Genomic DNA, 25,596 nt, shown 5'->3' with positions numbered 1-25,596 from the left:
ATTAAGTACAGTCAAACAATACCAAATGTAAAGTGCATCATGAAAAACACATGGGAGGCATGAGGGGAAAGCATGATTAAGAATTTAGGATGATTTCCTTTCTTTGCCTTTTATGCTGGGAATACTTCATGAGGCTTTAGACCCTGGATGTGTATTTTCACAAAATAAAAAGTTTGCTTACTGCAAAGGTTTACAAACAGTAGTCATGTGATGGGACTTTTGTTACAATTATTCTTATTACTTTGGTTTAAATACTAGAATAGAATACAGAATATAGAATACTGATACAGGGAACCATAATATCTGTTTAAAACCTCTTACTAGATGTAAATAGAAATTAAAATCCAATATCTGTTTTGTCTGGTTTTTTCCTGTTTTGCCATAAAGTACCTTGTACATTTCAGCTGAAATAAGCATACTTTTTTTAAATACAGCATTTGCTATTGGCCATTGAGATTATTTTGGCACAAGTTTTGTAAATAACAGATTTATTATCAGATTTATTCATTGACTGGATTTTTTTAAAATCTCAAGTCCCTGCAATTCTCTTTGTGAGAATAAAAGGATATTCTGTCATAAAATAATTAAAAACACTGAGGACTTTTTTTCAACTAGTAAGAATATTAATTGGGTTCACCATCAAAATGTGATAACATGTAAAATATCTTGTTTTGCATGTTAATGCTCCATAATTGCACAGAGCTTTTCAACTTCAAAGCTCTTTACATGAATTAAGTGGATGTCCCTGGAGGCCTTAAGCAACATTTTCTTTGCCTTCAAAAAGAAGATTTGCACCAGACAAAAGCTTTGTGAAAAACATAGGACTGGGCTTTGTTTTTTCAGCCTACTGCAATTGCAGTGAGATCAAGTACCACTACCATTTTGCAGATGGAGAAAAAAGGGGAACTTAATGGGACCGTCCCTGCTCATCTCAAACTCTGTACTTTACATCAGCAGCGACGCACTGAGACAGTGAGAAACAAAATGCAACTCAGTTTTCCCGAGCCACGCCAACATACATTTCAATTATTTACTTCCCCACCAAAGACCAAGCTGCCGAGAGTCCAGCGATTACCCCCTACTGCAAGCACCCCACACACAGCGTGTTTGCTCAAGCACTCATGAAGAGAAAAAAATAATTTTCTAGAATTCACTCAAAGGCTGTTACCTGGTACTCCACTTGGCTTCATCAAAAGACTTTTGAAAAGTCCCGAAACCCAGGAGATAAATGGTTATTTCCTTATGCCGGACTGAAACCTATCGCATATCACTACGCAGTATTTTCACACTGAACTTTCTTTTCTTGGCCTTTTAAGCCATGCTACAAATGAGAAACTGCTAGAAATGTTTACAACATCGGTGCTGAATAATGAGTATTTTTTCAGCACCCTTTGCCATAAGGGTATTTTTGGTGAGTACAAATAAGACCAACAAGTATTCCTCTTTGTACTTACCATGTGATTTTTATGCCACTTCACTGGACACAGGGTGTAATACATTGGGTCTTTTTATTGCTCAAGTAGAAAGTGCTCATTACCTATTTATGTTTATATATAGGAAAAACCAAAGAGTTATTACAAGGGGCATACTTCACACTGTTGTAGTGGTTGATTTCCTCAAGATGGTCTTCTGGGGTTTTGGCGCAGTTTGTGGAGGCACAGTTGCAGGTCTTGGAGGAGGAAAGCTATTACTGGGACTTATCCCCAACCCTCCATTTTCCAGAAGAAATGGAGGCAGTGGAGGCGGAGGAGGTGGCAGAGGAGGGCACTGGTGCGGCAGCTTTCCCGCAGCCCGGGCCGGCTCGCTGTGCAAGTGCACCTCCCTGTTTTTGATGTTGTATCGAACGTCACAGTCGGGGCAGTAGCCGTGGTACTGCACCTTCTCGCTGAACCGAACGCGCTCCCTCGCTCCCGCCGGGGCGCAGCGCTCCTTCTCGGCTCGGTGCGCCAGCGGCGGCATCACCGCCTGCTCCAGGCTGCTGTTGGGCACGCAGCACACCTCTCCGTTCGGGATGCGGCCGGGCCCCGCGGGCAGGCCCCCGTTCCGCAGCAGGGTGCCGTTGGTCTTGACCGGGTTGGCCAAGGGAGGCAGCCGGGGAGGCTCATCACACCTGACGGGCGTCAGCCGAGGCGGAGGAGGCGGCGGGTTGGGCTTCCGCAGCACGGTGAGGATGGCAGAGGGGTGCGCGGGCGGCTTGATGAGCGGCGCGCTGCCCCGCACCTTGACCTTCTCCAAGCTGGAGGCTGTTGTGCTGCTGGAGCTGCTGTTCAGGGTGTCTGTTTTGGAACTGTCCGTCATCTCATCCTCCAGCTGCAGATCGCATGTCAGTGTGTCAATCTGGTCAACCACCTGCACGACAGCCAGAGTGAGAACAGTGAGAAAAGCATACCTCAGAGAAGGCACAGAAAAACAAAACCATTCTCCACTATCAGCTTGATTTCCCCAGAACTGAAGCATCCAGGTTTTTTTTGACCATTACTTCTTTTTTTCTTGTCAACGTAATAAAATAATCATAATAAAAATGACGACAACAATAATGATAAGGATGGCTAGTTTGCTAGCTCATCACCTGAATACAAGAGAAATGTAACTTGAAACAGTCTAGAATGAAATTCCCTTTCTTTTCCTCCAGGGTTTACTTGGTAATATCATAGTGAGTGAAGTGTAATTCTTCAGTATTATGCTTTGCCTTCCAGTGCAGGAGCAGACAAAATTGTTCAGCTTTAGCTTCTACATGACAGCTTCTGAACCTAAAAATTCTGCAGAGTATCTTTTAGCTCTGTCCTTTCAAACACTCTAGATTTAAATATTCAGTCTCTGTTTAGGTGATATTATACACATAGAATCGTAAGTTTGATACACAATTTTCTGACTTTTTTTAACATAAAAGAGACTTTGAGAAACAAATTCTCTCTTGTGTATCTCCCTTTATGAGCATTTTCCATAACATCTGAAACCCTCCAAAACAATCCTGAAATAGCATTTGCTGAAGGAGAAAATGTTGCTTGGTTTCCGCTCACAAGTGTTTAATAACTCATGCACTTTATTTGAAGTTTTCCTCTACCTCCCAGAATTCCGTTTTTAGATTCTCCATTGTTAGATCTTTTCTAGTCTTCAAGACTCCCTTTTCTACTGATTTTTTTTTATATGGCATGAAACCAACGGTGCGTTTACTTGGTAGAGAAGTTTTTCATATGACAATTAAAGGCCCTTCCTGAAAACTCAGTACCCAGGTGAACAACTGTAGTTATACACATAACTACATAAGTACAACAGATGCCATAGGAATTAGCACTGGGACACATTTAAAAACTGATCTCTGTCCTTCACAGCCTCCCAGGGCATACACACAGTAATCAGTAGCTGAAATGTTTGGTGCATGTATAAAAATCTGTGCCATGGGTCCTTCTGGGAGATCTGTGATGTTCTGGAGGAAGCAACCCAATAAATCTGAAATGAAACCAGATGTGGCCATTGTAGCACAGAAACTTTCATTTTTACTTCCTGCTTTCCATAATTTGGCGCTGATACTACTGATTTCAAACTAAGACTATTTTTTGGCATATGAGCCATGTAATGACTGCAAAAAACATGAAAGCCACTACTGAAGGCAGTGACTCTTTATTCAGTCAAATAAATCTCCCACTTATGTACCCAGTAGGAAAAGGTAAATAATAAAAGCAAAACCTCCATAAAATGAAAAAGCACTCCAGCTTTCACTGCTACTGAGTTGCGTAATACAAAATTCATAAAAATTCATATGCAGCAATTCAGTTTAGTGCTTTCCTTCTCCTAAAACCAGCAAACATGAAAATAAGCATCATTCAGAGAGCTTTCAAGCATCTTTGAAAAAACTTTACAATACTTTTTCTCTAAAAGTATCGCAAACATCTAATTTATTCAATATTCTTAGTCCAGTATTATGTTGCACTTAAATTTCTATTTTTCTCAAAAAAAAAAAAAAAAGGAAAAAAAAAAGGAAAAAAGAAAAAAATCTGCCCTTAAAACACAGACATTAAATCCCTGAAATAGTAAGTATGACTAGCACTATGGCTAAAAAATTACTCTAGCATTTTAAACATACAGTTGAACTCTAGTAACTGCCAGATCCCACACATCCCCTCCAGGGTACAGCATATAAGAACTCTGGAAAATTTCAGAATAAAGGTAGACAAATCCCATCTGTACCAAAATTCATTCCAAGAATGACAGTTTTAAAGTGAAAGAACTCTTATTATCACCTTCCATTACAGAAGCAAAATAAGGCAGAGAGAACTCAGAAGGAAACAGGAAAAAAGAAAAGAAAGTCAAGTTCTGGACAGTAAGCCTGAAGTTTAAACATCCCTCTGCAAGCTAAGTATGGATTTGTGTAAATATAAGGGTCTGCCTATAGATATCTAAATATCCTACTGCATCCCATCATCTTTTATTAAACTAAAAGTAATAGAATGGATTGATGCAGCATAAACCAAAGAAATTCCTTGGCAGGCAAAAAACCAGAAAAATTATGCATTGCAGTGCAAAAATTTTCTCAAGAGTAACAGGAAAGTCTGTTATGAACTACTCTTCAAGATAATGACTACAGAGTTTATCTCATGCCTTCTGGGCAAATGTGTAGTATACATCAAAATTTTTTTTGTCACTTATCCGTTTGTAGAACATAAATCCAGCATGAAATTCTTCTGACACAACAACACAGTTTATCTGTCCAGATTCATTCCCACCACAAATTGTGAGTCTGTGTACTGTTCTTTTCTTTTGCTTTTTTGTCCCAGAAGGTAAAATTCAAATAAGATGAAAAAGCAACATGAGAACCCGTGACTAATACAGTGAAACTGTTGTTGTTAAAAAGAAAAAAGCATTTTGAGGAAAAAAAAAACATTCCTTGTTTCACAGTGCATCTTCTATGGAAGTAAGAGAGAGAATGTTAATTAAAAAAAAAAAAGATAAAGGTGCTTTAGTTGTGCAGAAATGTTTCATTTTTTCCATTTCTGAATAAAACAGGACTTGATTCACATGTACAAATATTGGGGATACATAATTTTATAGTCCAAGGAGTCCCTTAGCCATTAAGTGGGTTTGAACTCTGCAGATATGCCCACTTCTACCCTGCAGCAGTATCCTAAGGCTTCAAGCTCTGTAGAATCCAATGTGACACTCCTGAATGAACCAGGACATCAGACTATTCTTATCTTATCTAAAATATCTAATTATCTTAACAATATTAGGTGCCTTGAGTTGGATTTCTCTACCAAAATACAAGATTACACCTTTAGCAACATTGATTTTTAATGGAGCATAGAGAATAAATCAGTAAAGTCAAATTCAGGTAAAAAGGTCAAAAAATACTATTCAATCCCAATTAACAACAAAAAAACCCCCAAAATTGCAAAATCCCCACTGAAGCTGTCAACAATTTGCACTGCAAAGATACTTTACAGTTAATCCAATCCTCAATATTACCGAATTTTTATATAAAGTTGCTTAAAAATATAGAACTAGCATAATGTATTGCTTTTCCACTTACGTCCTCAGTGGAAATTGCAGTTCCTGTTTAAAAGAACTTCAGAATCTAGTCCAAGGAAAATTCTTGCGATTATCAAAAGCAGCCTATGCTGACCTAATATTTCCATTGTTTGAGCTGTATTTGTAAGTTTTGTCTAGTTTCTAGCTTCTCTGTTGAAGGCCTTTTGTGGGCAAATGTCCTAATTTGATCAGACCAATACTGAAAACTCTGTATTTCTCACAGGATGCCAGGATCTCATTCCAGGAATCTAACTTTGTAATCTTAAGACTAAAACATGATACAGAAAGTAACACGTACTTGTACTTCTTATTTGTATTAATAAACTCCTCTGAAAAGTGTCTCTACAATTAGTCACAAACACTTTTTTTCCCTGCTTCTTTGTGGGATTATCGAATGCACATCCAAAGTACATTTATGGAGAGTTTTGATGTCTTCTTACAATAAATGATTTGCTGGGTTTGTTTTTCCTCCTATTTAAAGGAAGGTCCCAATGTTCAGTGAATATATAATCCACTGTCTGTCCTCATTCTACCATACACAACTGCTGAGCTTTTTTTGTGACACTTAAATAAAAAAGCAAATTGCTTTTCAGGAAGGAAATTAATATAGACTTAAAGATTAATGATTTTTAAAGTTCACAGAAGTAAAAAGGTATAATATTTCTTAATATGTTCAGCCATTTGCATTTTTGAAATATTTTTCAAAGATTCACATGGATTTACAAACTAGATTTCATTCTTTTTTATTTATTTTTTTTTTAATTGCTTGCTTCTATACAGGCTAATAGTTCTCAAAAAAGGTGCATAAGCAGGATGGAACATAGGTGATATTACTTCTGAGATGGAATAGGTATAATTCATATATTTCTCTTTCATACTACACCTTAGCTATGTGCAGGTACAAGATTTAAAAGTTTGCTGAAGTTTACTAGAAAATGAATAGTTATGGACAGATGCTAAATTTGATTTTAAGTCAACTAAAATCAAATCATGTCATGGGATTAGTTCTTGTTTTGAACTAAAAAATTTGGGATGAAATTAACGAAGTTAGGCGGACAAAATAAATGGAATGAAATGTATTAATTTTTTTATTTTTAAAGCAATGCCAAAAACTTGCAAAGCTTGACACAGACAAATATTGCACTTTTTCTGCAAAAATTAGCTATCTGAAAAGCCATAAAAATAAATATCTAATTAAGAATAAAAGAGCAATCAGCTCTACCATGAAGAGGCTGCTCTTGCCTTTAAGTAAAGGACTGGGAAATATGCTATATCAGTAGCTCTAACATCTCATGATTGCATCCTTAATCCTACAAGAAATTATTCACTGGCTACAGTTAGTACCAGAATCTTCTGGAAAAGATGTCCAACTATTTACACTCACTTTAGCTTATGATTTCCTGTACAGTTATTAGACCTTTGTTGACAAAAATGAGTGTTCAATATATATGGGGAACATGAGATTAGCCCAGCTGGTCAGATCATGCTGCTAATAATGCCAGGTTTGATCTCTACATGGACCATCCATTTAAGAGTTGGCTTTGATGATTCTTGTGGGTCCCTTCCAACTCAGAATATTCTGTGATTAGTTCTGTAATATCTAAGGACACAAACAAAGCTCCTGTAAATCCCAAATTACCCCAGAGTTAAAAATGAATGAAACAGAGGTCCCTGTTAACAGTGAGAGAATCAATATCTCCCTTTACAGTTTAAGCTGCATAACAGCAGAATAATAACCTTTTTTCAGGTGCTTGTATTTCAGCTTCAATCCATGGTCACATCTTTTGTATTTTCCTACAGCAAACTGTACATTGCTACCTGTCCCCTTCCTTACCCCCAATCCCCAGAGAATACAGCTTCCAGGTCAAGAAGAAAAAGCACCAAAATTAGACTCAAAACAAGTTTATAATGTTGTGTAAGCTAAAAAATTGCCGAAAGAAAGCAATAGAAAAGCTGTATCAGGAGAGACAAGTGGTGTACTTAGTACAATATTGTGAAAAATTACAAAATTACTTGCCTGAGCAGGTGCTCAGGGAAGAACACTAGAAAAGTCACACAGAAATATTTGTGTAGAACCTTATTCCATTCTCAAACAATTTCTAACTCAAGAACTTCCTAGCTGATTTTGTATTAAGCAGATCTTGACACACTCATCTACAGTGAACATGTGAACATGCCTATATCTGGTGGAACCTGCATCAGCTTTTGGCATCTGCCAAAGTATCCTCCAGTTACCTACCTTCATTACATGGAAATGCCAGCTGCACCTCTTTCTACTTGAGAAAAAAAACCAGATGCTTTTATAGACAAAGTGCTTAATGAACTTGCAAATACTCAGGCTGTAGCTGTTTTGTGAAACCACAGTTACAGAATCTCTCTGAGTCTTGCAATTGGGTTGTGGGTTGGATTTTTGTTTGTTTTTATAATGTATCCATCAGCATCTTTGTATATGAAGCTGTATTAATAAGTAATGTCTGTTTATGCTAAAACACTGTAACAAAGCGCTGGGGATTAATTCAGTATTTGAGTAAATGCAAACTTTCATGCAGATTAGTTCAGCTTTCTCTTACAGTAGTATCTCAGCAGCTCAGTCACTCACCCTGCAGCAGCAGGAAAGGGCAAGGCTGGTGTGAAGCCCACCAGTGTAAGAGTATCCAAGAGATCCTAAGCAAAGTTAAAGATATCAAGTCACTGCTGCCACCACAAAGTTTTGGGTGAAGAATACATTAGTAACTTCAGCAAACTAGTATTATGCTTTAGAGTACACTAGCACAGAGTCACAGATAGCCTAGGCTGGACAAGGTCTCAAAGATCATTTAATTCCAGCCCCCTGCCCATGAGCAGGAACACCTTCCACTAGATCTGTCTGCTAGAAGCCCCTTCCAACCTGGCCTTGAACACTGTCAGGAAGTTGGCACCCCCAGGTTCCCTGGGAAGCCTGTTTCAGTGCCTCACCACCCTTGCAGAAAGGGATTTCTTCCTGAGATCTAATCTAAACCTACTCTCTTTCAGTTTGAAGCCATTTCTCTTGTATTATCACTGCATGCCTTTCTCCACCTCTCTTCAGGCTGCAGTGGGGTCATCTCACAGCCTTCTCTTCTCCGGGCTGAACAATCCCAGTTCTCTCAGCCTTTCCTCATAGGAGAGGTGCTCCATCCCCCTGACCACCTGAGTGGCCCTCCTCTGGATTTGCTCCAGCAGATCGATGTCCTTCCTGTACTGGGGACCCCAGAGCTAGATGCAGTACATTCCATCTTAGCCTCTGTAAATAGATGAAATTCAAAATGCCTATTTTTCAGCGACAGATATTACTCAACTGTTCCCTCACATTCTGAAGTAGACTGAACGCCAAGTTAGGCTGGAAATAAACATGTAAGTGAAAATTTATGACTTTGTTGGGCTGCTGAGAATCTAAAAAGGCCATGAAAACTCAGCATCATGATTCTGAATTCGCAGTTAAGGGAAAGCACATTCAAAATATTTTTTTTAAAACACTATTTTTATCATGAAGAAATAATAATAAGAATAAAAAAAGAAATTACAGCAAGCTGCCCCTTATGTTCCCCTTTAGAGAATTTGACATAGCCGTGGCAATTCTCCTGTGAATCCTTTTGGATGAAGTCTCATAGGAATGTTGTTTGGAAGAACAGAGAGAGACAGGAAGGCAGATATGTAGCATGTATTCACGATGAATAGTACAATTACAATTCTTGTCACACACAGAAGAATCCTGATAAAACTATGATAAACAAACAGAAACCCTGAGAAAAAAAAGTAAAAAACAAACAAAAAAATCCTTCTGAGAAAAGCAAGTTCAAACAATATTTGTAACAAAAAATAACAGTTCTAAAATATTAATTGGAACAAGTCAGTTTCGATTCAGTTTCATTCGTTTTTAACAACAACAGAATTTCACACTTCCAGTGAAATACTGGAAATGAGTGATATGAAATACATCACCTCATATTTGGCAATATAGGAAAATAAATAATTTCACTAAAAATAAAGCAGATTAAATCTGTTTTGTCACATCCAAATCATCACAGAATGATGACCCTTGTCTTAACTCTGGCAAGTAATGCAATGACTTCACATGTAGCTCGTTACCCAGGCTGAAAGACAAACTGCAGCTCAGGCTCAGCACTGTGTAAGCACAGCAAACCAGTCCAAGGACTCGAAAAAGCAAGCACAATGCCTGTCTCTGTGGGCAGCAATGGTAACTGGCTAACCGAGTCAACCAGTGCTACCCTGGAATCTGTTCAAAAGCAGATTGTGAGAGCACCAAGTAGGTCTGGTACAGCTTGTCCTGAACACAGAAAAAAGACTCAGAACTAGGGAAAAAAAAAAAAAAGGCTTTTAAGTACTAAAGAAATGAATGAATGAAGACTGCCTTATAAAATATAAGGAAAATTTGATTTCACAAGTCACAAAGAAAATTTTAACATAATGGGAAATAAGCAATTTTTCCTCTACTGTTATTGACTGATGTCAATTATACTCTTTTCTTTTTCCTACTCTTCAAATTTAGATTTGACATGGTAGATGTAGCCTGCATGACTATTTGAAAAGAATATCCAAATTTTATCTTTATGCTATTAGATAAGATAAAAAAGGATGAAGCTGGGCATATCAGATATACGTATGATAGATAATTCTGCATACAATTCTTTTAAATTCATTGGCACAAGGAAGGAAATTTAAAAGACAAATTTCTTATTCACATTCTATGCATAAATATGCATATAAATAAAGGGTCTTCCCTGTAGAAAACTTAGGAGAATTAATATTACACCCTTGTTTACATGTTTCAGTAATACTCCTTCCAGCTTACTACTCCTTTTCTTTTTCAAAATATGTAACAAAATTGAAAATGGCTGCATCTTGACAAAAACCAGGGAATGGTTAATCTGTGCATTCTCATTATTGCTAATATTTTCTGAATAAACATGTTGTAAATTAGCTGTAAATGCAATAGTACAAAATCTTAGGGATTTTAGTCCCAACATAACAATCTTTGATATAAACAGTCATTCATGACAACTACAAATACAGTGATTTGCCTAATTAGAAACCATATTAATTTAAATGAATGCTAAATATTTGTCCAAGCTCTTAACTATTAAGGTAAACAGAATGTAGAAGTTCCTAAAAGTATGCTAATTAATGCTAACCATGGCAACTGTGGAGTCTAGAAGCTCCATTGTAGGATTAGAAAAATCACATATTTTCATAAATACTTTCCTAGGTACACTTTTCAAATACATTAATAACAGCTATTCTTAAAAAAAACCCAACCAAACAAACCAAAAAATAACCCCACAAAAACCCTTGTAACATTATAGCTCTGAATTAAATATTTAGCATACACAAAATAAATTTGCTGAGAAGCTAATAAACAATTCCACTGCAATTCGTTTGTTAACACTAGTCTTAATAACGGGGTATATTTCTCTGATTTTAAATAAACCATCTCACTATGCAGAATATTAATTGGCATCCTTTTCCTCTGGCCCTCTAAATTAGTCTCCAGAAATAAATTTTTATCATCCTTTTGTACTAAAAAAAACCAAAACAAACCCATGTTCTCCAAGATCAGCCAATATATCTTTTCTGAGACCCCATGTTAGGCTGTTGGACTTTATGATTTAAAGGGTTTTATTAGTAAAATACTACTTTGAGTCTAAATGGCATCCATATTTTAGTATTTCAGCACCATTTAGGTTACAGCTCCAAAGTCACATTTAAGCCCAAATGAAATGTGCAAGAAATTTACATTAACCTGGAAGTACTTACTCCTGTTGGACATTTACTAAAATACAGTTTAAACACAGATGAACAGAACTAGAGGATTAAATACAATATTTAAAGCCAATAAAGAAAGGTAAGATTGGAAAATATTTCATAGTTTCAAATAAACATTATTAAAAATTGCACTTCATTTTCAAAAGGCATAAGAAATATTTTGACTAGGTTCAGCCAAAAGAACTCCATTTACTTGAGTACTGTAAGTTCTGAGACATTAGGCAACTTTAAAGAGAAAACCCTTTATACAGAGCTAGGTAGCTTGCATCTTCCTGGTAGGAATTAAGAAATTTCTTTTGGGCTAGATGTAACATATTGAAGATGATAATTCAGGGATAAGGAAAATTTAACATTGATAAAATTCTGTGAGTTCTGAGGGAAGTGACAGCATTCTCTGCTTTTTACACTCAAAAAAATGGAGAGCCTGTTAATGCAATAGACTTTTTTTCAGACATACCTGCAATACTCTTTCTGTTGATAAGTCCTATCCTTGAAAGCTGTTCTGTTTATTTGAACTAACTGCCTGGATAAAAAAACCAATGCTACCAGTAAAACAATAAAAACAATGCTATAGATAATCATGGTGATTATTAGAAAGTTTGCAACTTTTTCTGCTGGGAGGTCTTAAATGCACATGATCCCACCTCCCCCTCACCCTGCTGGTGAGCTGCACCTAACACCAGGAAGTAAGAGTGCTACAGACATTTTTCCAAGAATGAGAGAGCACAGAATATTTTGCAATAGTGACCCTTGGAACTCAATCTGACCTTTTCCATATGGATGTACTTGGCAAAACACATCACAGGAGATAGCCCACGGTGAGCTTACACCACTAATAAATAAAATTAATGAATCAGCAAACTCTGTTAACAGAGAAAGTAATTGCTATGAACCATAAAAGTTTAAAATTAATGGCTGCCTTTTAATTATTTGCTGCTACAAGTTAAATTATCTCGGTTCACAGTGTATCACAACTTATTTTAGTAATTTAATTAAAATAATATTTTATCTTAATATTTAAGAATACAATTTTTTCAGATTCCTTTCAATAAAATGCTACATGGGCACTTGAGAAGTATATACAAATATAGTTTTATCTCATTTTTAGTTCTAAATATTGATCTTTTGTCTGTTTATTAGACATCTAAAACTGAGCCCTTCAAGTGATCATGACTAATGTATTTCAGACAGTGTAAGCAAACTGTAGCTTAGTATTTTTAAATAAATAATTAAATTATTTAACAATAATTCAAATTATCATAATAGGATCATTGACAAGAGAGCTGTTTAAGAAAATTCAAAGCAAACAATGGAATGTTACATGTTTATATAGACGGTCAGTTTTTTTACAGTTAAAGCTGAATTTGATCTAAGTCACTGATTTTAGAGTTCAAAGAAACTATCTGCCTTCCAGTCCAAAAAGAAACTAATAAATACCAAAATTGAGAATGCATGAGGAGCAAAGGTAAAGAAGCAGAGTTTACAGCTAATGCTTGCAATGACATACACTGCCCTCTCAAGAAAAACCAAACCAAACATAACAAAAAAAAAACCCCAAAACAGGAAATCTCTAGCTCAGGTATTTCCAGCACTTTTGATGGAGATAATCATTTCAGTGTGCCAAAATACAATACTGCAGATGTTTTTTCAAGCTAAGACTATTAAATTTTTGTCCTTATAAGACCATTAGCTCATGTTTTTGGCACAAGTAGCTGCAGTTCCAATTCTGCCTCTTGTTGCAGATCAGCTAGCTAATAACACAAGAAAACAGAAAGTTTTCTTTGCTTTTGCATATCCCACAAAGCTGCTGGGCCTGTTATGCCTGTAACATGCTTGCACTCCCAGCAACACTGAACTATTAAAAGAGAGTTTGGGCATCCCACAAGGTACATGGTGTTGTACTCAGCACCACAACATTGTGTTTTTACTGCTGGTGGTCCAGTCCCTCTCCTGTGTATCCAGTTCAGATGCTTCTGCATCTGTGGCATAGGTTTCCCTTGGATAGAGTTAGTTTTGCTGGTTTTAATGCAAAAGAGAGGCATGACTTTCAGGGGTATTAATAAAAGGCTGAAGGTGAAACTCTGAAATTCTGTTTTCCTAGGTAAGTCAATAATTGCCTTACAGAAGTAAACTACAGTAGTAGAATACATTGTGCAGGGAGTAGAAAACCATCTCCAAACAGATTTGCAAAACTCAGTGGTGAGCAAGGTAGGGGAGTAACTGTCTCAGTCATGCAAATAACAAACTGCAGTCAACATTCAGTACAGCTACCACAAATTTCCAACCAAAGATAAAGTCAAAATGATTCACTCCTTTAAAAGTCTTGTTGATGCTTAGCCTTTGAAGCTTGGTTTTGCTTTTTGGCTTTCCTGCAAAGCGTTTTCAGTTGAGTTAGCATCTTATTAAAAATATGAATTATTTATTATATATTATGTGGAATATAATATATAATAATTATGGAATCAATATAAATATGGAATATATAGTATATATTTATTATATTTTATATGCAGTATTTATTTTAAGTTTATATATTTCAGTAAGTATTTCTATAGTAATTTTGACCATATATGGAAAATCTGATCCAAACCTCAAGACAAGAAGAAAAAAATTAGCTGTCTAAATTTGCTGCACCTTCCTTTCACAATGACTTCTGGGGTTTACAAGACATGAATGCTTTTTCTTCCTCTCCCTTTCCCTCTTCCCCTCTCTCTCCCTCCCTTTTTTCTTTCCTCTCTCTCTCTTCCCTCCTCCCCTCATCCCCCCAGTATATCAGAAATTCTACGCAGGTCAATCACACAATGCCTCAAGTACTAAAGCATTTCTTTGAATGCCAACAATCCACTTTGAAGAGTCCTCACATCTCATCCTTATAAACCTCAATCCCTTTCTTATAACTGGAGTACTTGTGGCAGCAGGAATGAAATGTTTTGTACCTGGTATTTTGAAGTGGTCCTTAGATGTAAAGATGTAAAAAGGGATTTTTTCCAGTGCAGCTGGCAGGATGCACAGAAAAGAACTAGAAAGGCAGATCAAGTGCCCCCTTCTGCTGCTATCCTATGGAGGTCATCTTGGCTGGCTTTGATTCAAAGAAAAATGCAGTTCCACCATTCAAAAGAACATGGTTGGTGAGATGTCAAGCACATGAGACTTCTGGTGAATGCACTGAATGATACCATGAATCTCATCAGATATAATGCTGTTTAAAATGTTTTCAGATAGCATTGAAAAACAGTTCTTTCATTTTCTGGGCTATTAGTGAAAAAAAAATTATACAGGTAAGCTATAAAGCCATAACTCATATTTTAATACTGAGACCTATTATTCTAGAGCCAATATTTTCACTTTTGGCCAAGCAAATATAAGTTGCGAATGTAGACACTTGGGATTCAGGCCCAAAAAACGGACCTGAATACCAAGGTAAAAAGCATATCTTTTTAACTTAAGAAAGTGCTGCAAAATGTGTGAAAGATATAATGTGTTTGAAAAATTCAGCAGTCCTGAAATGTCTAAAGAAAGGTAAGTATTGGAAAATATTTTATAGTTTCAAATAAACCTTATTAAAAATACTGTGGACTTGCACTTCATTTTGAAAAGGCGTAAGAAATATTTTGACTAGGTTCAGCCAAAAGAATTACATTTACTAAAGTGCTGTAAGTTCTGAGACATTAGGCACCTTTAAAAGAGAAAACCCTTTATACAGGGCTAGGTAGCTTGCTTCTTTCTGGTAGGAATTAAGACATTTCTTTTGGGCTAGATGTAACATATTGAAGATGATAATTCAGAGATAAGGAAAATTTAACATTAATACAATTCTGTGAGTTCTGAGGGAAGTGGTAGACAAATTACTATCCATCATACTTGAAAAATTATGGCAGTCAGGTGAAGTTCTTGATGACTGGAAAAAGGGAGCTATAATCCCCATTTTAAAAAAAGGCAGAGTGGGAGACCTGGGGATATATAGAGCAGTCAGCCATAGCTCTGTGCCAGGCAAGCTTATGAAGCAGATTCTCCTGGAAACCATGCTAAGGCACACAGAAAACGAAGAGGTGATTGGAGAGGGCCAGGAAACCTTGCCTTCTGTGATGGAGTTCCTGGTGGATAAGGGCAGAGCAATTGACACTGCCTACCTGTATTCATGCAAAGCTTTGGACACTGTTTCACAGGATATCCTTGCCTCTAAATTGGAGACACATAGGTTTGATGGATGGACCACTTGGTGGATGAACAGCTGCCTGGATGGCTGCATGGAAACAGTTTTGGCAAAGAGCTCCTTGTCCACACACAGCCCTGAGGCCAGCGGTGATCCCCAGGGTTGGATCTGGGGCCGATACTGTCCAACACCTTTGCTGGTGACAGGGACAGCGGCATCGAGAGCACCCTCAGCAAGCCCCCTGATGACACCACACTGTGTGGGGCAGGGACATGCCTGAGGCAAGGGATGCCAGCCAGAGGGACCTTGGACAGGCTTGAAAAGCGGGACTGTGGGAACATCAAGAAGTTCAACAAAGCGCAAGGTCCTACGCCCGGCTCATGGCAATCGCAGACACGCTCATAGGTTGGGCAGAGAAGTGACTGGGAGCAGCCCTGTGGGGCAGGACTTGGTGGGAATGGCAGATGGAAAACTCCACATGAGCCAGCAGGGTGTGCTCACAGCACACAAAGCCAGACGTGTCCTGGGCTGCACCAATAGCAGCATGGCCAGCAGGTCAAAGGAGGTGATTCTCCTTCTCCACTCTGCCCTGGTGAGAGCCCCCTGCAGTGCTGTGTCCAGTTCTGGCGTCCCCAGCATAAGGAGGACATGGAACTGTAGGAGCAAGCCCCCAGGAGGGACATGGAGCCGACAGAGGGACTGGAGCACGTCCCCTACAACGCCAGGCTGAGACAGCGGGGGCTGTTCAGCCTGGAGAAGGGAAACTTGTGCGGAGACCTCCTGGCAACCCTGCAGGATCTGTAGGGGCTGCAGGAAGCTGGAGAGGGACTCTTCATCAGGAACTGCAGTGGTGTGACAAGGGCGAATAGGTACAGATTGAAAAAGAGCAGGTTTAAATTAGATGTTAGGAAGAAATTCTTCACTGTGAAGGTAGTGAAACCTGGAAGAGGTTGCCCTCCTGAGAAGTGGATGCCCCATCTCTCTCTGGTTGTGTTCAAGGACAGGCTGGATGTGGCTTTAAGCAACCTCATGTAGTGGGAGGCGTCCCTGCCATGGTAAGGGAGTTGGAACTAGATATCTTTATGGGCTTTTCCAACCCAAACCATTCTCTGATTCTATAAATGAGATTTATATTCTAGAGATATAATTTTGTACATTTAAATTACTGCCAGCTGATACTTTATTGGTACAACATTAGTTACACCATTACTTACTAAATATTGGTATTTAATATCTATGGACTGCGACATACACCAACTACCTTCTTAACCAGAACTACTAAGGAAAATGTCACAAGATAAAAACACTCAGCCTTAATGTATAAGCAAGGATCATAGTTGTTTGGACTCTTCCTAACATCTATTCAGTTAAAACAAAAGCAGCTTCACAAAACACCACAGATATTGTTAAGTGTACATATTTTCTTCATCTGTCTCTTTTATATACATTTTTATGCAATAGTTGTTATATGCATATATGCACTATTATATTTTACACCTGCTGTCAGATATTTATAATATATCCAGGTAACCTGATGACCACTGTATCTTGTTTTTTCTTTCCTCTAGGTTAGTAAAATCCAAGGACAAAACTACATTTTTAGCCTGACAGTTACAATAGTGGCCTTTTTGCACTGATAAAAACCATTACCAAAAAAATGGATCTACTAATGATTCTTCTCACCATGCTTACAGAAGGTAATTTTGTTGATACCTCCCAAAGTATTTTTAAAATCAAATATTCCCCCCTTGTCCAGAAAAAGAAGTGTAAAAACAACATGATCATACTGCAAAACCAAAGCCACTAAGTCCTTCAGCATGCTCCTATCTATTCAGAGGTATTGCAACAGTAGACATAATACTTTTCTTTTTTTTAAAGAAAAAAAAAGTCACGGTTGCTTTGAATGTAGTGGCTGTGTATTCATATACTACACAGCTTATCCTAAAGGAGATCACAGCAAATAGGAGTCTGCCGAGTGGTTTCTAATTTCCACCTCTGCTATTCATGTAATTGCTGTGTTAACTCAGGAAAGGAGCTCAATATTTATGTGGCACCATTTTTCTCTTTACTATTTATTTTTCATCCATTTACATTATATCCTCTGGAACAAGGGTTACACTTCTCATGCAACCCTTCCTGCAAAATGTGTGCTACTTTTCACTATTATTCTGTTAAAGTACTGCAGAGTGGAATGGTTTTGGCTAATCTTGTTGACTAATAGGTTCTCTTGACAGTAGGATAAACAAAACACTTACAGTCAAGTACCCAGAGTAGATGTTCTAAAGTTCAAATACCCTTTTCATTAACATTTCCTCGCAACATATGCATTGGACATTTATTTAGGGAAAAAAACCCAAAACAACCAACAACAAAACAAAGCACTCAATATTCCCTACATCTAGCAACATATTGGGGAGTTATTTTTTAGAAAACATCTGTCGTAAGCTATTGCGGAAATTACATGTTTTCCAGAGCCGGGTATAAGTATATGACGTATTAGGTTATGTAAGACTAAAAGTCTCCAAGGCAGTTCTGAACACATCAAACCATTTACAAACGCTATGTTCTCATACACATTGATCAGCACACCCAGCACTGTTTGGGTCTTAGATCTTGCTTGCATTCAAGCATTACTCATATCTGCCTAAGAAGTGATATAAACCACTTGTCTGAGAACCCAAACTTCAGGAAGAAAACAGGATCCCTTTTTTTCTAAAGAAGCCCAATATAAATATACACATTAATTGAAAGATTAAATATTTCCCTGCATAAAAGTTGTAGTACACACAGGTACAGCTGTGTTTAATGCATTACAAAAAATAGTACTTTTTCCCATGGAGGAATATCAGAACTTACATTGAGCATTTTTTCGAATGAACAAAAATAAACACCACCATTGGTGCCTCAATGAATAGCAAAAACAAGTATTTCCTACAAAAACATGCATTCATTTCAAAGCAGAAATTATATGAAATATTATAAAAAACCTCCGTATGTTGAATCCATATATACAAACAGTCCCAGCAGAAAGGTAATGAAGCAAATTAAGCATTAAAAGTGCTCAGCTTATTCATGAGATTGCATTGTGTGGGGTGCCTTATGCACAGGTACTTAAAGAATTCAAAATTTCCAGCACCTCTGACACAAAAAAATACAAATCACAGAATGAAAATAATGCAATGTACCCCATATAGGTTGTCATGGTAGCATTAAATAAGCAGAGACCAGAAGACAGAGAATTTAGTTGTATTGGTTTAGGGTTTTTTTGGTTTTATTTTTTTTTTGTGAGGGGAGGGGATCTGTTTTGCTTTTTTGGGGGTGGATTTTTTTTGGTTGGCTGGTTTGTTGTGGGTTTTGGGGGGATTTTTTGGTCTGGGATTTTTTTGTGTAACAATCATGAAATCAGAAAAGTGATTGTGGCATATAGTAAAGATATCATTTCTACTGAAGCAGAAAATATTCAGGACTTTCAAAGATTTAGCAAGGAAATAAACACCCTTATGTTCAGATTATCTAGTTGCAGATTACAGGCTTCCAATTAGAATAAACTGAGTTAACAGGCAGAACAGAGTCCTGACATCTAAAAGATTAAATCTTTAAAGCATTAGAACTGTAGCATGATTTGTTTAAGAAAGCACACCCACATTACAGATAATGAAATAAAGTTTTAGTTCTCTCCTTAATTAAATCAACCTATTTCTATTCACTGACATCAGATTCTGATTCTGCAGATGAAACTAGGTTCCTTACTACCAGTAAGTATGATCTGAAAGGATGGAACTGTTATCTCAAAAAAAGAAAGAGAATAAAGAATGCATCATGATGATATAAATGAAGCAATAAAAAGGCGAATCCATGAGCCAAGATGTTGCAGACACACAGAACATGTGCATTCATGCTAATAGTTTTTACTGATTGAGTGAAAGAGGGAACTGCAGAGCATAAAACATATTTTTTTCTCTGGACTGTAGCAAAGAGTGAATCCTAATCACTAACAAATTGACTAATAAAGTTCTTTACATTGTTATTAATAGCCATAGAGTTATCTTTAATCCTTCTCTGGAAGGGCAGAGTTTAAGCACAAGAATTCATGAACATACAAATAAATAATTGCAGGCTGTGGAAATTAATCTTCCAAAGAATACATATTTAAGAGTCTGTAATTATTTTTTGTATCTATATTAAACCAGGAGATTTTACTGAAAACTATACATTAGAGTTTAACTGAAAAAGACCCCTAAGCTTGTCTAGTGCATAAGGCATCTCACTTCCTGATTAACATGTTTGCTTACAAGAAGAAGCAAGCAGTAATATCTTAGTAAGCCTGGCTGATGGCTGGAACAAGCAGTCTGGTTTTCAAGCATACAAAATTTTTACTAAGCAGGAAAAGAGAGAAAAAGGAAAAGGATTTCAGGTTTTCTTTTTTTCCAACATTCTGACCAGTTCAACTCCGTTATATAGATCTACTTCCTTCTCTCAAAATGAAAACTTTGAAAGAGAAAAAAATCAGACTTGCTCATCCAAATTCTTTGCTAAAACCAGACTACCCTACTTCTCATTTTGTGCATTCTACCAAAAAAAAAAAAAAGAGGCGAAAATTAATTCTTGTGATCTCCAACGTCAAGGGAGAAATAATTTTCTTTCATCGCAGAAAATGAAGACATAGCTGTCTTTAATCCTTGAGTTATGAAAAGTTTTGATCAAAGAAGCACCATTCAATGAAAATCAAATTAAATTCCATTTTTTGTTGACTCACATTGCCTTCTCAAATATTTTGAAATCTATTATATTCAAATATTGCAGCTATTCATTACACTGCCCACTTCTATCACATTATTTTTAATCCTCCCCCTTCTTTTGATTAAACACGTGATCAAAATTAAATGCAGTTTTTCACAATTTCATTATCGGAATTTTCAGACACTATTTGCTTTTCAAATCTTTCACTGCTATCTTTTGACAAACAACTTTACTGCAGTTATCAGTTTGGTAGAAAATATTTAAGATTTGAGCCAAAAGCAAGAACAAAACCATGTTAGTTCAAAGCATTACTGACATTTACACTGGCCAACTTTTAAAGCAGCTATGGCTTTACTGAATAAAAATCACATTATTAAAATGCACTAATAAAAGAAAATGAATGTTTTTTTCATTCAGCTCCTATTCTGGTCATCACCACAAGCTACTATGTTCATGTTCTTAAAATTTGAACAGGGGGATTTGAGAATTGCGATTGTTGCTGTGACATCAATACTCCAGATTGCATCACTCTGAAGTCTGCAGTAACTGCACTGACAACACTAAAGCAGTCACTGAAGCTTTCACACACAGCAGTACCATGCATGTGCAACATCGAAGTAGCAACTGAAATGTAAGAACTGTTCAGATTCCTCAAACCTTAGCAATCATTAGTAGCACCAACTCTAAGAAGAAACAAACATGCTGTCTTAATAATGTTCCATGCTTCAAAGCTACACAGGTCTTAGTCTTCAAAGTAGTGAGTGTATCACTGAATGAACTTGCTGTTCCAATTGACCATAAGAGAATAAGCAAGAATGCATCTTTTCATGGGAAAGTGTAATATACCTGCTTGTCTTGGATATCTGATATCTAGAAACACTGAAATAAGGAGATTGAAGGGAGAAAACTACCCTACAGTGATTACAGCCATATGAAATTAACACTACTGCACAAACCAGCCAGTTATCCATATATATCTATATTTTCTCTTTCTCACTTTTGCAGGTACAATACTAACAAGATGATAGAAGGAAGACCTTGAAGAGCAAAACTTCTAAAAGGCATGCTAATCTTTTAATTTAACTTAAAAACTCTCCTGAGGATGTTAGGAATCCATTACTGTTAGAAATAGAAAAAAAAAAAAAAAAACCTGTTCATCATCTGAATGTAAAGTGGCTGTGAGACATATTGTGAAGCCCTGGCAGAACAAAACCTCCACCTTACCCTATTCACCACTCCTCCACCAGCAATATTTACAGCTCCAGGCAGCACAATCACCTTTGCATGTGCCCAAGTGCTCCCCATGTGCTGCCTGCCCTGCAGCCCAAATTGTAGCTTCAGGCATGGTGTTTCAGAACAGCTGGGAAGTTCTGCTGGTCTAACCACGCTCAGTAGACCTGGAGGACAAGCCTAGCACTTCTGGCAGCAAAGCCAGGGATCAGCCAGCACTATGTCAATGAAAGGAAGCTCGTGTTGCCTTGTGGTCCCTGCTGCACTTGTGCACAGCTGTGCTTGTGGAAAAACCTTCTCCAGTGGCCCGTGACAAACGGAAGAGAGAAAAGGCTTTGCCAATCAAGATGGCAGAAGACTTCACTGTAGCTTTGGAGCTACTCTAGATGTCAAAAGCCATTCACATGAACTGAAAAGTAAGTAGGCAAAATCTCCAGTCTCCAGGGCTCATGCTGGATCAGCAATGCTCACACATTTTTCCTGCCAACCCTGGAATTCACAGCTCTGGACACAATCCAGCATTTTCTGTTAGTTCTCCTGAGATACCTGGGAGATGTATCTGGCATCCCTTACCAACTAGGACTCTCCTGAAGTTTCTCTTGTACCATTGGTCGATCAGTTTTGGGGATAGAACAGTCAGTAAAAAGCTTCTTTGTCCCTTGCAATACCATAGATTGTGACCAGGATTGGTTCTGAGAGAAGATTCAGTGAAATGATTTTTACTACCTCCTGAATCTTAAACTATAGAAAATAATTTTTCTGTACTGAATGAAAGAACTGTCAGCATAAGAAAAAATCTACAAATATAGTCAGTGCTGAAAAGTAAGTATTCTTCTAATTTGATTTTTCTGAATGCCCTAAAAATGACAAGGTATCAAAAGACAGCTATATACATTTGACTAATAAGCACAATTTATTGCTTTTAACATACAGTATAACTTCACTTACTGTTCAGAAGAGTACATTAGATGCATTTCCATTATCTTGGTTTATTTAGTCTGAATTCAATACCATTACGAATTTCTCTTAGTCTGTTTTTGCACCAAATACTATTTGTGGTAACATCCCAGGGCTTTTTTTACTGATTAAATGAACTTCAGAAACAAGTCCTTACTTTCCCACACCCCTCAAACGTCTTGCTTGCAATTGCTTGTAGTTTTTTCTGCTGCTGTGTAACACTGTTATTTAATTTTATGCCAAGTTTAATGAACTGCAGAGTGTTGGGAGTGATACTACATTACAGAAAACAAGCTAGTAAACAACATTTTAGTGAGATTTTCTGCAGCTGAAAAAGAGGACTGTAGAAGGTTGGCTGGGCTGTGTGAAAGGTTTTGTGTAATGCATTACTTGAACTATTTTGATTCACCTTCAAGAGATGAGTAACTGCCCAAGCAGAAGCCATAGAATTATGCAAATTCACACACCAGTGAAAATATTACATTTGTCAAAGTAAGTGTTTGACTAGGTGCTATTCTTAGAGCATGAGAGAAAAATTATCAACACAATTTTGTGCTTCTACTCCTAGAAATGCTGGCCTAGTACTACAGTAGGAAATATGATCTGGGTTTATTTCCCTGCAACACTTCTTACGTACCAGAGGAGATTTATGTAAAAAGACTGAAGGGTACCCAGAAGAGTCATTACTATTTCCATTGAGAATATATAACCAAACACGAGTTAACTTTTTAATACATTTCATTGGTCAAATGGCCTTTGTGACGTGATTGAAAATTGAAATAATTACCCAGGCAATTTACAGGAGAATCAGGGTGCATTCACAAGGCTCAAAGCCCATTTCATAATAAAGACCCCATATTTCAGGAAGTGTTGACTGGCTATGTATGTCCAGGCATATTGTGGAAAGCTGGGAAATTTAACTGCTTTTAAATTCAACAGAAGTGGGGATAAGCCATTCAGAGTATTTCATCCTTACTGAAAATACTGTTTCATCTCAAAAGCATTAATCTCTACTGTATTTGTCCTGTGTATGACAAATGCAGTTTTTCATAAAACAGGACTATTTTTAAATTTATATGCATATTATATATGGTACATTATGAACATTAACACAGACTTATATATAAACACATCAAGTATTCAGCTAATTTCATGCAATTACATGCAAAAGAATATTTTATAGAACCACAAAATGCCTATGACAATTAACAAAGAATGAACTGTAAGGAAAAATTTAGCTGATGCTAGTAATGGGAAATTAGTTTTGTCACTAATGAAAAATAAAATAAACCTCCTTTCTTAAAGTTGCACATTCTTTTCAGAGTATAGTACATATATAATGTCTGAATGTGGCAGCATATCGGATCATTTGAGATCACCTAAATTGTTTTTAGAAGGTAAAAGCTTCTGATAAGTTTTTAAATTATTAAAGCACCAAACAGATCTAAGAAACTGCATATATAAGGCGCCTAAGGTCTGATTCCCAGATTTCATTTGTAAGGACCCAGGCAGCTAATAAGCCAGGACCATAAGGCCAGGGAAAGAACCTACGGATTTGGTGAGAACAAGGCAGTGAGGGTAACAGTGAAGTGGCTGGAGCAGCAGTGGCTCCAGGGGAAACTTCTAGGCTTTCTCGTGCGCTACCTGAACCCCCTGCAAAGGTTTCCCCATGCATACATTGAGGCAGATACCATCATAAACTTAATTAGACAACAGAAGATGAATTTTTAAAAAATCCCATTGTTTCAATTTCTTATAGCAAGGGAGGGAGTAAGGTGGAAAGAATCAGGCCCTGGGAATCAATGAGAGTAATGTTGACAGTCCCAGCCCAGAAAATAGGGAAATTGCAATGGCAGTCTCCTGCTCTAGAGAAGAAGTGACAAAATTAAAAAGCTTTTTTTGTTCCTTTCTTGCTATGCATCTTATCACACAGAAAATCATAAAAGTGCATGCAGAGATGTCAGTCATGGGAAATGCTTGTAAAAGAACAGCAGTTTGGGACATGCAAAAAATAAGCTTGACAAAGCACTGCCAAGATCTTGTGCAGTAAAATTTTATGCAGGATCATCACAAAGGACTTAATAAACCTGATTTCCACAGTTGAGGCCAGAGCTCAGTGTTGACTACTATATGACTACTTTTATAGTAACAGCATAAATTACTGCAATGTCATGCTTACATCTGTATGCTGAATTCACAAAGAGGCCTTCATTAATTCATTAATACTTGTGATTATAAATGAATGACCTATTTCCTCATAAAAGTTTATGAAAAGAAAATCCAATGAGTTCACCTCTAGAAATACGAAGAGTATCAGTACATAAATTTTCCTTTGAACATTCATCCTACAAAGCTAGAAGAAAACTCCTTTGCTGCTCAAAAGAATGATAGATTAATGTCCACCAGGAGAAAGACAATCACACTTATCTTTTACTTTCTCTTGGTGTTCCTTATTGCTACTTTCCAGCTAAAATGACAGTCTGCAACACCAATTTCTTAGAAAATTGCTAAAGTTTATATTAAGACAGACCTCCACACAAAACTGCTTAGTGTGGTGCAGCAAGTCTTCCTGGCAGAAACTTGCTGAACGGGGTATCATTCCTCATAATTCCTTTTCTTTTTCATGTTACCCCCGGAAATATTCAACAATGTCCGGAATCTTCATGGAACAGGTATAGAAAAAGATAATTAAAACTTTAAAAATTGTTATGTGATAAAAAGCACCATGCTGCTTCTACTTTCAGTAAGATTTAAGAATCAGAATCAGAGGAACACCCCCAACCCCGTTTTGTTTTGAGATTAATAGGCTCATAATCACAATTGTTGCTTTCCAAACAAACTGTAACCTTGCACATTACAGGGAGTAGCGTTATGAAACTCCCTGAATACTTCAGTATGACTGCACCAAGCTGAAATGCATGTTTACCCTTCTTCTCTTTTCCTTTCTTGCTCCTCCTCTCTCAGTGAGGAGATGATGTTAGAAATTCAGTCAGGAAGGGTCCCAGCACAGGGTAATCAAATCTATAAACCAAGTGAGCTAACAAGATAAAAAGTTTAACTCCAACAAGAATTTAGTCACTGATGGCAGGAGGCCAGTGAATATATGCAAAATATGCCGTATTTGGACCAGTGTCCTCAATTCTGGTGTCTCATCCCAAAGATGACACAGTGGAATTAGAAGAGGTAGC

General features: G+C 37.2%; 1 protein-coding gene across 1 annotated transcript in view; it reads right to left on the bottom strand.

Moving 5' to 3' along the window:
- PRR16 (proline rich 16) overlaps positions 1-25,596 on the bottom strand; it is a gene marked incomplete at its 5' end in the record, with an annotated part of 139,779 nt that overhangs the window by 44,156 nt on the left and 70,027 nt on the right. The window contains one exon of the mRNA XM_084224988.1: positions 1,455-2,349. Coding sequence (XP_084081114.1) covers positions 1,591-2,349 — 759 coding nt within the window. The 3' untranslated portion in view covers positions 1,455-1,590. The remainder of the gene's footprint in view (positions 1-1,454; positions 2,350-25,596) is intronic.

This window comes from Fringilla coelebs, assembly GCF_963513975.1.
Source record: "Fringilla coelebs genome assembly, chromosome: Z".
Lineage (NCBI taxonomy): Eukaryota > Metazoa > Chordata > Aves > Passeriformes > Fringillidae > Fringilla > Fringilla coelebs.
This window is presented reverse-complemented; position numbering and strand designations above follow the sequence as displayed.